Genomic DNA, 13878 nt, shown 5'->3' with positions numbered 1-13878 from the left:
GCCTGCGCGTCCAGGAGCCCCGAGCTTCTCTGATGGGTGTTCTCCAATGCATACAACTTGGGGAACTGGACAGCGGAAGATACTGTCAGTGCGAGGCCTTTACTTTTTTCTTTTAACCAAGTTGTTAGGAGGGAACCTGGTAAATTACAAGGTTGAAGTGGTTGTTTCCTTCCAGACCCCACCCCTCACCCTCCAACCCCGCAACCCTGTGATCCAAGACAGCTCCAAACCCTCTGGGGTCTCAAAGAGCCCAGACATCTTAGCCTCTGGGGCAGGGCAGGGACCAGGCTGTCCTAGGGGAGGTGACACCGCTACACCCCTGTTCTGCTTTTGTGCCAACAACCAATGGGGCCTGGACATTCCTTCCTCGGTTAAAGTCACATTTTCTCAAAAGGGAGCTTTGCTGTGACAAGCCACTGTGCACAAATAGCCACTTTCAGTAATGACGAGAAACTACCTACAGAAAAGAATCTACTCCATTTTTTTCTCAAAACTTCTGAGAGAGCCCCTCGGGAAAGGACAGGGTGGCATGGGTCATGGCAGCCCTTGGTGGGGGCAGCCCTGCCTCCACCCTCCCCTATCCCTCCCCCACCCCCAGCCCAGGATGGGGGGGCCTCCGGGAACACAGCCTTTGCCCCCGCCCCCTGCCTGGCTGGGTGCTTTGCTCACAGAAGCTGTGAAGGGCTGGGTCAAAGTCAAGGGTTTCAGGTGTGAGTGAAGAGTCACATTCCAGGCTTATCTCCCACAACCCAAATACTCAGGCTTATCTCCAGGAGAACCTGAGATAGGGAGAGAGCAGCCACCTCCCCCTCAGCCCTCGCCCCTTGCTGCCTGGAGCCTTGAATAGGGGCACTGGGGAGGGGGGAGCAGCCCCTCCCGGGCACACCCCACCCCACAGCCAGGTGTCAACTGATTCGTCCACAGGTAAGGAAGCCCTTAGCTCCCATAGAAGATTCAAGGCTGCAGAAGGTGATTCAGCAGAGCCCTTGGCCTAGATGCCGGGGTCTAGTCCCTTCCCCAGCTCCCGGCTCAGACCTGTGAAGAGGGGGCGCTTCCAGCCCATCAGCTCCCCATGGGAGCAAACAGTCCACCCAGCTACAAAGTGCCAAGGAAAGGGAGGCGCCACGCTGGTCCTGGTGCAGCACCTCAGCCCTGTTTGGGTCAGGGTCAGGGTCAGTTTTTCATCTTCCTGAGCCTCAGTTTCCACATCTACGACATGGAGACCCACGGAAACACTTACGGGGCATTTCGTCTGCAGGAGGCGCTGTTCGAGGAGCCGTGGATGCCAGGGCACCCAAACGCGGCCAGCCCTCTCCTGGTGGCAAGCTAACAAGCATGCCAGGCGCACAGGCGGGGAAGGGAGACCAGCTCGTGTGCCCCCGAGGGCCTTGCCGTCCACGTTGGGCACCAGACGGCCACTCCCATCAAGGGACATCGGTGCCGACCAGGAAGCCACAGAGCCCTTCCCTGAGAGCTCACGAGCGGGCGCTGGGACTCTGGATCCCACCCATGTAGCTGCCACGTGAGATACAGGATGCTCAGTTAAACCTGAATTTTGGATAAACCATTTTAACAATTAAAAAAATAATTTCTAGGCATAAATATATCCCAAATGTTGTGTGGGGTATACCTATACCAAAAATCAATCCTTGTTAATCTGAAATTCAAAGTCAATCCATCGCCTGAGAAGGTAATGGGGTCGTGGATTGGCAGAAGAGCAGAGAGACAGATCTAACTCTCAGCCGCCAGAGCTGGCCGTTAGTGACCTCCGCCCATCTATCCACCCGGAGACCTGCCATGGGTGGAAGTGAGCAGGGAGGGAGGTGAGTGCCCGAGTTCTGAGAGTTAACACTGAGCCATGTGGCCTCGGATGGGTCAGCCCTGCCCTCGAGCCTCGGCTCCACATGCCGTCACTGGCCAAAAACAGCCACAAAAAGTCAGAGGTGCCAATGTCTGGGAGCCTGCCCAGGTTGACGCTTGCCCCAAGAAGCCACACGACAAGGCCAGGAGGTAGGTCTTGCCAGGATGCCCAGACGGGAGGAGTAGCCTTTGAAGCCGGCCTGTGTGTTGGGTTCCATGTCGCCCCAAAGCACCCAAACAGAGAGGCCAGGGAAGCAACGAGAAGCAGAAGGGGGATGAGAGCCACCAGGAGACATGGGCAGAGGACAGTGAGCCCATCTCTGTGCTCCTGAGACTGGCGCCTCCCTGGTTCCCACGACTTGCCAGAGCCACACTACTGAATTCCCGGGGTCTCCAGCTTGCAAATGGCCTGTCATGGGACTCTTCAGCCCCTGAAATTGCATGAGCCAACTCCTCTAATAAATCCTGTCCCATCCATCCATCCATCCACCCATCCATCTCTCTCCTATCGGTGTGTCTCTCTGGAGAACACTAACACAGATGGTGTTTAGTTCGCTCGGGCTGCCGTGACAGAATACCACGGACTGAGCAGCTTACACAACAGAAATGGCCGGGCGCGGTGGCTCACGCCTGTAATCCTAGCACTCTGGGAGGCCGAGGCGGGTGGATCGCTTAAGGTCAGGAGTTCGAGACCAGCCTGAACAAGAGCGAGACCCCGTCTCTACTAAAAATAGAAAGAAATTATATGGACAACTAAAAATATATATAGAAAAATTATCCAGGCATAGTGGCGCATGCCTGTAGTCCCAGCTACTCGGGAGGCTGAGGCAGTAGGATCGCTTAAGCCGAGGAGTCTGAGGTTGCTGTGAGCTAAGTTGATGCCACGGCACTCAGTCTAGCCTGGGCAACAAAGTGAGACTCTGTCTCACAAAAAAAAAAAAAAACCACAGAAATTTATTTTCTCACAGTTCAGGAGGCCAAAAGTCCGAGATCAAGGCACCGTCAGAGTTGGTTTCTGGCAAGGCCCTTCCTGGTTCTGAGACGGCCCCCTCTTTGCTCTGTCTTCACGTGGCTTTTCCTCTGTCCACAAGCAAGGCGGGAAGAGAGATCTCTGGTGTTGCTTCCTCTTCTTACAAGGACACCAATCCTGCTGGCTGAGGGCCCCTCCCTGTGACTTCATTCAATCTAAATGACCTCCCTAAACACCCCTTCTCCAAATATAGTCACATTGGGGGCTGTGGCTTCTACATATGAATTTAGTTGGGGGACACAATTCAGTCCATAGCAGATGGGAAACCAAGCTCACGACTGAACTCTCCAGAAGATACAGTTCATCAGGGTTACCACTGCCGGGGAGCCAAGGCCAGAGGGGACAGGAGCCCCCGTGGTGGGGTGGCTGCTTCGGGAGCAGGGGCCTTCCTCCTAACAGCAGGGAAGTGAGGGCTGCCCACGGGTGGTGTTAGGGGAATACGGGGGAGCTCCTGTTGGCATCCCTGGCGCTGGTCCAGGCCTGGCCTCATTCCTCACCCTTCCATGCCCCATTTGTGTGGCAGGAGAGCTGACCCTGCAGGCGGAGGTGTCCAGGCCCCCAGGTCTGCCGGCTTTGGGCTGGGTTCCACCAACGAGAAGCTTGGGAGGAGACTGGAAGGCGGACGCGAGGGAGGACCAGGGTAGTTCTCTCCCTCCTCTGCCTTGGAAGGTTTCTCCAGCTGCAGGTTTTGTCTCTTCGGCAGTTCCAGCTCCTGCCAGACAGGCCTATCTCTGTTTGGGCTCCTGCCAGGTGACCCTGACCTCTGGACTCTGGTTATGAGACGTCCCCCTCTCATCCTCTGATCTAGTGGGAGTGGTGCCCTGCTGCAAATCTCTAGGTTGCCTCCACAACACTGAACACCCTTCACCTACACACATCCCTCTCAAGGCACTGAGAAGGTCTGCACCAACACAGTCACATGGTCAAACGTTTATGTAAAATTTACAAAATGGAAAAGGTATTGACTACGACTGAGATCCCTGTCGACTTCCCTTCTGTGGAGTTCTTGCCCGTCGCAGATTCGCCTGTGTGCGCTGCAGAAGGAGGCCGCTGCTGCTGAGAAGCTGAACCGGAAAGATGCTTAGTTTGGCCCGAGTTGGGTTTATTTATGTAGCGCTCAGTCGTTTCCACGTGTAGTGCAGTGACTGCTCGCCCTCCCGCACGGAGATGGGTTCCGGGAACAGTCCCTCCACTTGCTGTTCCAACCCCACCTACCGAGAAGCATCGAATCACAGCCATGAGCGAGTCCGGCTGGGCCTGGCGTGGGAAAAACACTGGAAAAACGTGGGCCGTGGGGAGAAGCAAGATTTAAAATGTGAGAGTCCAGTCCACGGGGACGATCCCAGTCACCAGAGGTGAAGTTACAGGCAAAGGATTCAATTCTCTGCAATGTCGAGTCAAAACAGAAAGTCTCTCTGGTCAGAGCCACGGGCAGGAATGCGCCCCACGCGGTTAGACGCCCCGACTCCTCTGTTGCTTTCTTGGCGGGAGTCACAGAGATAGGACTCATCAGAGCAGAACTCTTGTGCTTATGGGACACAAATCTGCAGCAGCAGCACCAACTCCATGTTAATTTCTATTTTTTTATGCATCTCAACTACCAACAATAAAAAATAAAGTTTGGGCCGGGTGCGGTGGCTCACGCCTGTAATCCCAGCACTCTGGGAGGCCGAGGCAGGTGGATCACTCGAGGTCAGGAGTTCGAGACCAGCCTGAACAAGAGTGAGACCCCGTCTCTACTAAAAATAGAAAGAAATGATCTGGCCAAATAAAAATATAGATAGAAAAAATTAGCCAGGTATGGTGGCACAGGCCTGTAGTCCCAGCTACTCAGGAGGCTGAGGCAGTAGGATCGCTTGAGCCCAGGAGTTTGAGGTTGCCGTGAGCTAGGCTGATGCCACGGCGCTCACTCTAGCCTGGGCAACAGAGCGAGACTCTGTCTCAAAAAAAAATAAAATAAAATAAAAAAATAAAAAATAAAATTTGACCAACCAGAAAGACTCATTCTTTCTATTCTCTCAATAGAAAATATTTCAATGTTATCACACAAAGAAGTAATGCCAAAAAAAGTAGGAAAACTATTACTTTAGAGATATGATAGTACTTGATCGATACTTTCCTGGATCTTGTGATGCTTATGACATTTAACAGCTGTTTAAAATTTGTGATTTGTTGTTATTTTTTTTTTTTTTACTCTTTCTAAGTTAACAGTCACGTCGTACCTTCGAAGGTTGTACAAGCCCCACACAGCCTGGACCTGCCCCAGTTGCCTCTCTGCCCCCTACCCGGCCTTCCCCTCTTCCACTGTCTGCGTAACAAATCCCCTACGTTCAAGTCCTTCTGCCCTAAATCTTCAAGTGGTTTCTGTCCCCTGGTTTGACCCCGTCACACACCCACGAGCCAACTGCACACACGAGGAAGAGGAGCAGGTTAACAGGTGGGGCCAGTGGACCAAGGGGAGAGTCTCAGACAAGCAGGGCGGCTCGAGATCAGAAACTGCCCCTACAGCAGGAGGAGAGAGAGCACAGGGAGAGGCTGTGCCAGCCTTCGATCCTTTCTGCTCAGCGGACCCCAAGTCACCCGAGAGGGAGACGTGTTTCACTCGACCTTTCTCGGGCCGTCAGATGATAGCCCTGGGATGCAGCACAGAGAGAGATGGGGCTGGGGACCGATAGGTAGAGGGGCCCTGGGAGGACGACCTGGGACGATGGGGAGGACGACGGAGGGGAGAGGAACGAAATGGCACCTGCAGAGGGCAGGCAGCCGCTAGAGCCTGAGGGTTCCAGAAGAAACTTCTGCACAAGGAACAAGCCGGCAGGGTGACTGATCGCTGAGGCACCCGGGCTGGCCCAAGGAGCAAAGAGATGCCTCCTGGAGTCCAGCTGCATCCCGCAGGGCCAACGAAGGGATGGAGGAAGGGCAGGCTGCCCTGGCCCCTGGCGTCACACAAAGGAGTCACAGACGGCAGCAAGGAGGTGGCCTTGCAAACAAGGAAGCCCTGGGACTTGTCCGGGCCATAAGCAGAGTGATACACAGGACGAGTGCATTTCTGTTCCCGAAACTTCCTCATAAAATGCCCGTGGTAAGCACACGTGTCTGGTATGGGGGCAATCCCAGGAATGCCAGGAAAGGAACTCATGATGGGCAACGTGTTCTTAACTCAATGACCTGGAGAAATTTAGGTATAAGAAAAAGCATCAGTATAGCTGGTTACCTAGGACACAGAAAGATAACCCAAAAGCAAGTAGATAGAGAACTTATGTTAAGAAAGCGAGCTCTGGGGTGGGAGCCAGCGTCTGGCCAGCCCACAGCTATGGTAACATCAGGGTCATGACATCCTTACTCAGGACAGCAGCCCCGCAGGGTCACGGGCCATCGTCAAGGAACAGTGGGGTCCATGCCAGCAGACAGTTTACGAGAGCTGGCGAGAGGACGGTTCTGTAAATTATGGGACAACCATGCCGGAGAGCCGCTGTTAGAGGGATAATTATGAAATCCGTGCCTAAGAGCTGATTCCAAGTGAAAAAAACAGAATTAAACATTAGTCCCATGAGGAATATGCAACTCTGAAAATATGCCATGTGCCTTTTGTAATTAAATGAAATAATACATCACGTACCCATGTGGACAAGCACTTAAGGGAACAAAAAGAGATGCTACAGCTGGCGGGATGGCTGAATTTTCCCTTTGAATCTCCCTCCACCTTGTCTGGCAGTAAGTAATACACAACACTGACAACAGCAACAACCACAAAAACAGCAAAAGAGAAAGAATAGATACATAGTATATTTTAGAATGCTTTTTCTTAAAAAAAAAAAAAGTATCACGCAAAGGCCTGGCAGCTCAAGTGTTAACCCCCCGCTACCAGGAAGGCTCTGCTATCCAGAATGACTCATGTGCCCGTAGCTGAGGTTTGCCACACCTTGGGCCCCTAACGCCGGAGGCAGCGTGATGCCAGCATTGGTGAGAAATCCACCACCACCTCCTCCCACCCCGTGATGCGGCGGCCACTGCGTGCACTTGGCTATTGTTCCACTGCCAGGTGTCTACATAGTGTCTACACCACCAGTCACCTCTGAGCAATAACCCAACACCCCCACAATCCATGTCTGACCCTTGTGGCTACAGAGCCAAAGTCATGTATTTATCAGCGAGTTTTGCAAACGACCCTCCAGATCTCTCTGGATTGAGTTAGCCAAGTCCTGAACAGGCTGGACGATGACAGGGGTTGGAGTTAACCCACTTCCAAGTGGCTTGGGTTACACAGGCATTATTCCCCTTCTGGGATCTGATTCTGGATGGAAACAGGAACCACAGTTATGGGAAGGCTGTGAAAGGACGCCCAGGATGCGGGATCAGATTGATCTGTCGCCCGAGGCCCGAGGCGGCCTGCCCGCTCGCCCCGCCCAGCCTTCCCGGTACCACGCTGCCCCGGGGCCATCTCCAACGGGCAGACGGTCGCTGCTGCTCCTGTTCAGCCGCTGCCCCAACACGCCTGGCCTGCCTAGGACCAGGCACCAAGACGCAGCACTCAGGGACCTCCTTGGCTGCCAGGGCCCAGCCCCTGGCTCCCAGGTGCAGCGCTGGGAGGACCAGAGGGTCCCAGCCACGGCCCAGGTTTCACCGCAGGTCCCTTAAGTGGCCTAGGAGGAGCCAGGCCTCTGCAGGAGCCAGAAAGAGGGCAATGTACCCACCTTGGCAGAGACTGAAGCCACATCCGCCATCAGGAAAGGATGGCACTCCTACCCAGGCCGCTCATCGAAACCCCAGGCAGTGTGGGGTGGGAGTCAGCGAGCAATGCCCCAGCGGGGACTTTCTGGCCCACCTCACCCCCTAACCCAGCACTTCCGTGACCCAGCTTCCCAGGGGCCCACACACTCGGGCCAGAGTAGTCATTCACGGTTCCTCCCACCCAAACACAAAGGGCCACTGGAGGCCTCGAGCCAACACTGCTTGAAGGGTGACCGGTGACTTGGGCTCCTGCCAGAGAGGGCAGGCAGCCTGGGTCCACTGTGACCCGAAGCTGGGATCATCTTACACTCCCTGCGCTGCTCCTGTTTCCCGTCCTGGAGTTTTCAGGCAGCCAACAGTCATGCTTCGCAGAACCAGGTCAGATTAGGCCCGGAACAAAGCTCCGCTGTTGCAGAGCTGCCAAGAGGCCACTGGCAAGCAGCACCCAGGAGCCACCACCGCCTCTGCCAGCTCCACTCAATGTCCCCTTCACAGGGGCTGCGAGTGGACCTGGGCCCAGGGAGAAGAGGCCAAGAGAAACTGGGCTGGGAGCAGACAGTGCCACACTCCACCCTGGAGACCCAAGGCCAGCCCGCCCCCCAGAGCTGGTGCCAGGGTGTGGCCAGAGAACAGAAAAGGGGCATGGCACTGGACAGACGTCTCTGGAATGAATGACTGAATCTGCATGGAGAGTCAAAACAGGCCAGGTGCCTCAGGGAGACCAGCACCTCATGGCTCGGCAGGGCTGCTCCGGCAACGCCGGCCAACGCCTGGCCTCCTGGCAAAGTTCCTGGGGCCCAGGCACGGCTGTCCCGTCAGGGAAGGGGCAGGGGTGACCAGCTTACCGGCCATGGGGCACTTCTCTGCTCCCAGGGAAGTTCAGCGCCCAGCAGGCCTGGATGCCACGAAATCCCCATGCCTGACACCATGGTAGTGCCCTGGCCAGGGCCCTGCACCCAGCAGGACAGATCTCCTTTGGTCAGCGATTCCAGATCACGTGACCTGGCAGTTGCCTTTGGGACTGCCTGGCTGAGGTCTCTCCCAGAGACCAAGCCACTGGGCACAGTGGGGCTGCAGCTTTGTGTGCTGTGGACAAGCCCCAGGGGGCTTCACCTGGTCTCTGGCACCCACAGAGCCCCCACAAATCCCTGGCAATAGCCCAGAGCTGGGCGTTTCCAAGGCAATAGCTCCAACTACAGAGGCATAGGAGCCCAGCATATCACCTCCCTCCGCACCCCAAAGGCTCACACCCTCTCTCTGGAGCCCCCAAGAAGCCCAGAGCCAGCCAATCTGCCCAGGAACTGCCACTCGTTGGCCCCGAGCTGGGCCCCGCACCAGTGTGTGCTGAACCTTCCGTATCAGGAACATCTTAAGCAAACTGCAGAGCCCACACAATACTGCCCATGGACAAACACCCGTGCGGAAACAAGGGCCGGCATCCAGGTCCCACCCATGCAGGGCCACCCGGGCCACCTGGGATGGGCAGGAGGGTCTCAGAGGAGGGCAGCCCGAGAAGTTGAGTGGGGGATGGGACCCTTCTGTAGGTCCTCAGGTGAGACATCCTCTGTAGACACCCACCTGGGACCTTCAAGCACAGGGTCGGCCCCCACGTCCACCTGGACATGGGCTCCAGACCACTGCTCCTATGTATCAATCCTGTGTCCCCAGCTACACCTGACCTGGCTTGAGCTGGTCGCATGGGGGTGGCTCTAGGAGGGTGAATGGTGGGCTGTCTCAAACTCAGGGGCATTTCCAGGTGCATTGTCCTCGGCTCTCGGGGCCCCTCTGGGCGGGCTGGGTGATGTGACAGTGGGAGGCTGCGGTCTGGGCTGAGTGGGCAGGGCGGGCTGCCCATGTCCCAGCCTCCCTACCTCTGTGACAGGCTGGTGAGAGCGCTGCTCCAGGACGCAGGCTCAGCCAGCTCTCTCATGCCTGGGGTCCTTGTGGGGCAGAGTCGGACAGAGCCACCGAGCTGACTGCACCAGGCCTCTCTCTCCCCAGCCCAGGTCCCCCGACTGTGCCAGGGCAAACAAGCTTGGACATGAGGAGACAGGAGGCAGCGAGAAGGCGCAGAGACAGGGTGGGGGGCCGGGGGAAGAAGAGGAAGAAGCCCTGTGTCCGTGCCCTTCCCACGCTCCGTCACCCGGGGTTAGCTGACAGGGAAGTTCTCTGGGGGTGCAATTCCTGTAAGTCAGCTCCTAGAGCACTGGGTGGGGGTGAAGCTGCGTGCCCCGTGGCCGAGCCAATGTGCTTAATCACCTCCGACGCTGCTTCCGCTGGGGGTGCAGCCGCCCTCCCTGCCCGGGCCTCAGAGAAGCCACTGTGGCATGGAGCTTTCTAACCTCGGCTGGCACCCTCCGCAATTTCCTGAAAGCCACGGGGAACCTCAAGAATAAGTCCAAGTTCACATGCAGATGCAGTCGCAGCCCTAAGCCCCCTGCCACCATCACTGAGGATTCCCAGAGAGCCTGGGACACTTAGCGGCAAGTTCCATGTGACCCAGCACCCAGCGAGAAACCCAAAACCCAGAGCCCGGGAACCAGAGAGCTGCAGATACAGGCCCCATGCCGAGGGGCGGGGGAGAGACCCTGGGCTGCACTCCGGCCTCCAACCCCCAGGGATAAGGGAGGTGGGTGGGAGCTCCCGGGCATCCTAGAGAAAGCAGTGACACACTGCCTCCTTGTCCTTCCCACTGTCAGTGACACTATTGGGCACGACAGCAGCTAACAAGTTACAGAGCAGACAGTTCTGAGGCTTTTCATGAACAAACTCATTTAATCTTCACAACAACTTAGCATTGTCACTGTTTAACGAATGACGCAAATGACACAGGTGAGATAAAGTGCCTTGCGAGAGGTGGCGGCCTGGGACTTAATCCCAGGAGCCTGGTGCCTCTGAGCCCAGGAGCGCAGCCTCTAGGACACACTGCCCGTAGACTACCATTCCCTCTTTCCTGGATGGGGGGCCCTGGGGCTGCCAGGTAGAGCCCACCCCTTTTGCCCCCCTGGCCCCTGCAGCTGCCCACCTGGGCCTTTGCTTCATTCCCTACCTGGAAAGACATCACCCCCTTTTTTTAAACAGATGGGGTCTCCCAGTTGCCCAGGCCGGCGTGCAGAGGATGTTCAAGGCACGATCATGGAACACGGCAGCCTCAAACTCCTGTACTCAAGTGATCCTCCTGCCCAGCCTCCTGAGTAGCTGGGACTACAGGTGCCACCACTGGGCCTGGGCCCTTTCAAGCTCCCCTGCTCACTCCTCAAGGCCCAGAGGTCTCTCCTCAAGGGCCAGCTCAATCTCACCCCCAAGACCTCCCGCCCAGGGCACTCCGTCCTGCACATTTGGAGGCTGCACTGCTCCAGAGGGAGGGGCGCTAATGCGCTGGTGTCTCCTGCATCCTGCCTTCTCCCGATGAGAACACAGGTTCTCCGCAAGCAAGGACCACACCTTCTTATCACTTTGGTACCCTCTCAGCCCTGGCTGTGTGTGCCCAGCACACAAAAGTGTATCGATGCACGTACACAGACCCAGGGTACTCGAGATTGCCCCAAAACAGACTTCTAAAATCTTCTTCCTTTTCAGCTCATGAGTACTGGGAACAGCATTATAATCATTCTATTTATTTTCAAGCCCATAAATAGGTCCAGAAGCAAAAATCCCACCCATTCTAGGCAAAAAAATAAAAATCTTCCTGGTTGTCCTTGGATCTTCAGACACTAGGGGGATTTTTAACATCCTTCGCTGCTTTCCTTAATTTCATGGTGTTGACGGCTGCTCAGGGGTCAGCCTGACTTCTGCAAGCACCCTACCCGGAACAGGCTGGCACCAGGAGAACTCGAGGACACTCAGCATGGGGACAAGAGGCCACCCCCTCGCCCCCTCCAACCCGACCCCATACAACTGCAGCAGAGTGACCCAGCACACCCTGGACTGCCGCCAGGAGGGGAACAAACTGGAAACGGTCCAAACCCTCCCTTCTCCCCATCCTCGGAGGGGCCCCACCCCTTTAGGTAAACACAAGGAGCCACAGAGGCTGCTTTTACAAGAGCTGGTTTCTCCTCACCCCAGAAACTCTACTTCCACCTACTGCAAAAAGTTTTGTCCTTTTATAAAAAATGTCTCCAGCTGGGGGGTGGGGCAGGCATGGAAGACAGGAGTCCGGGCAAACGTGATGGAGAAGCCCCGGGCACAGCGACTCCAAGGCCCTCCGGATCCTGTGCAGGAGGGTCTCAGCAGAAAAGGCCAAGGACCTATGACCTGGGAGGACCCCGCTCACCCCCACCGTTCCGACCCACCAGTTGGCGATGAGGTGTAAGGAGCCAAGGCCAAGGGCAGGCGGCCATCCCTGGGCAGGCTAGAGATTCCCAGGAAAGGGCGCTCACGGCAGCGATGCCCACAACCATCTCAAGTATTTGGAGCATGTTGGGGAGGGAGGGCGCCCCAGCACCAAACCCAAGCATATGCCACCTGGAACCCCCTGCTCCCGCACCGTCACACCCACCGCCACGCTCCCAGGCGGAGCTGCGCTCAGGGTGTCTGAAGGGCCATGTTTGCAACAAGAGGCTGAAAGGTGAAATCCTAAGCTCCGACCCAGGAGGATATTTTAGGGAAAGTTCTAAATAATCCCCTTTGAGACAAGTTACTCTTTATTACTCATTTCAGTCCTGAACATGGAAAGCAGGAGGAAACTGAATATGGCCCAGAGGCAGGGAGATGGCCCAAGTGACCTCTTCAGCAGCAATTAAGGCCCATCATTCTGTCCTCTTAGCAATAAAGATTAATTCAAGGGTCCTTGGCTGAAAAGTTCATGTATAAATAAATGAAGGGGAGGAAATAAACAGAAGGTTTGCAGGGTTAGCAGAAGAGAAGATGGTGTTTATTATTTGAGGACTGATGAGGACAAAGGATCCTGCCTGGCACCTTTGGGGAAAACCAGAAAAGGAAAAAAAAAAAGGAAAGGAAAGGGAAAAAAACAAAAACCACAAGGGCCTGGATTACCCTTAATCTGCCCACAGAGCCCAGTCAGGGCCCTCCACCTGCGCAAGGTGCGACCTGCTGCAGCGAAGCTGGGATGCCAGCACGCTGGTCCTGAGATGCAAACGATGACCCCCAAGTTGCCGAGCTTGGGCACTGCCGGGTGTTGTCTTTGGGAGGCCTTCCTGCACCCCCTGGGTAGAGGACTAACAGGGGTTAACCCGCAGAAGGCCTGCTGCGGCCGGGATCCCCAGCCGGGAGCCCCCACCCGTCCACCCGCACAGACTCACAAGGGACCCAAAGCGACCAGCAGCGTCGGGACAGGACGGGGAGGAGGGAGCGGCCCCCGGACACCTGAGCGGGCGGGGAATCCTCGCCAAGGTCAGGAGCAGCCCAGCACTGCCGAGGTCAGAGGGCACGGGGCGCGGACTCCCCAGCACTGGCTGTCCCGCGGGAGCGGCGACTTGGAGCAAAGGAAAAGGCCAAGTTCGTCGAGGGAGGGGTTCGACCCCTTGAGGGCCCCTCCCTCCCGACCGCGGGGAGGGGCGCGAACGCCCCGCGCACCACCGCCTGTCCCGAGGGCGCCCGCCGCGGGTCTCGCTCAGCTGCGGGGGCACCTGGACCTCCGCCCGCGCCCGCGCGCAGATAAGAGCGCTCGTGGCGGGACACCGACCCCCCACACCCGGCGCCCACCTGAGTACGACTTCTTCATGTTGCCGCCGCGGCTGCCGCTCCCGGGACAGTGTGGCTGCAAGGCCGCGGGGCGCGGGTTCCCGGGTCGCTAATCCCAGGCGGGATGGGAGGGCCGGGGGCGGGAAGGAGGGCGGCCCCGCCCCGCCGAGGTGCGCGCCGCGCCAGTCCCCCTTGTCCCCCTTGTCCACGCGCCGCACCTTGCGGGGCCCGGGAGGGGCCGCCTGCAGGGTGGCCCGAGCTCGGGGGTCGCCGCCATGGCCCCGCGCACCACACCCCCCTGGCGCGAATGGTTCGTCCCGGGGAGTCCGGGGGCGGGCCCAGCAGGTGGAGGCGGGAGGGCGGCGCGGGGCGGGCACCGCAGCAGGGTCAGGCCAGGGCCGGGCAGACGCGGCGCCGGTCCCCCGCTCCTCCAGCGGTCATAGGGGCAGACCGCAGTGACTCTTCTGATGAGTCGGGGCCTCAGTCCCCTCATCTGTAAAATGGGTGCGTTGGGCCAGGTGATAATTTTTGTTTCATCTGGGAAACATTGAGCCTCCGCCCTGGGCCGGGTTCCGTGTGGTGTAGACGGGCAGACACAGGGACCTGCTCTTTAC

The 13878-nt window shown here is 57.2% G+C and overlaps 1 protein-coding gene across 1 annotated transcript in view; it reads right to left on the bottom strand.

Moving 5' to 3' along the window:
* The window catches only part of SEPTIN9 (septin 9), a 164156-nt gene extending 150844 nt beyond the window's left edge, over nt 1-13312 (bottom strand). Inside the window, exon 1 of the mRNA XM_069482904.1 lies at nt 13286-13312. Coding sequence (XP_069339005.1) covers nt 13286-13304 — 19 coding nt within the window. The 5' untranslated portion in view covers nt 13305-13312. The remainder of the gene's footprint in view (nt 1-13285) is intronic.
* Between the last annotated feature and the right edge of the window lie 566 nt (nt 13313-13878).

This window comes from Eulemur rufifrons, chromosome 9 (assembly GCF_041146395.1).
Source record: "Eulemur rufifrons isolate Redbay chromosome 9, OSU_ERuf_1, whole genome shotgun sequence".
Classification (NCBI taxonomy): domain Eukaryota; kingdom Metazoa; phylum Chordata; class Mammalia; order Primates; family Lemuridae; genus Eulemur; species Eulemur rufifrons.
Note: the sequence above shows the minus strand (reverse complement) of the source record. Positions and strands in the feature narration are given on the sequence as shown.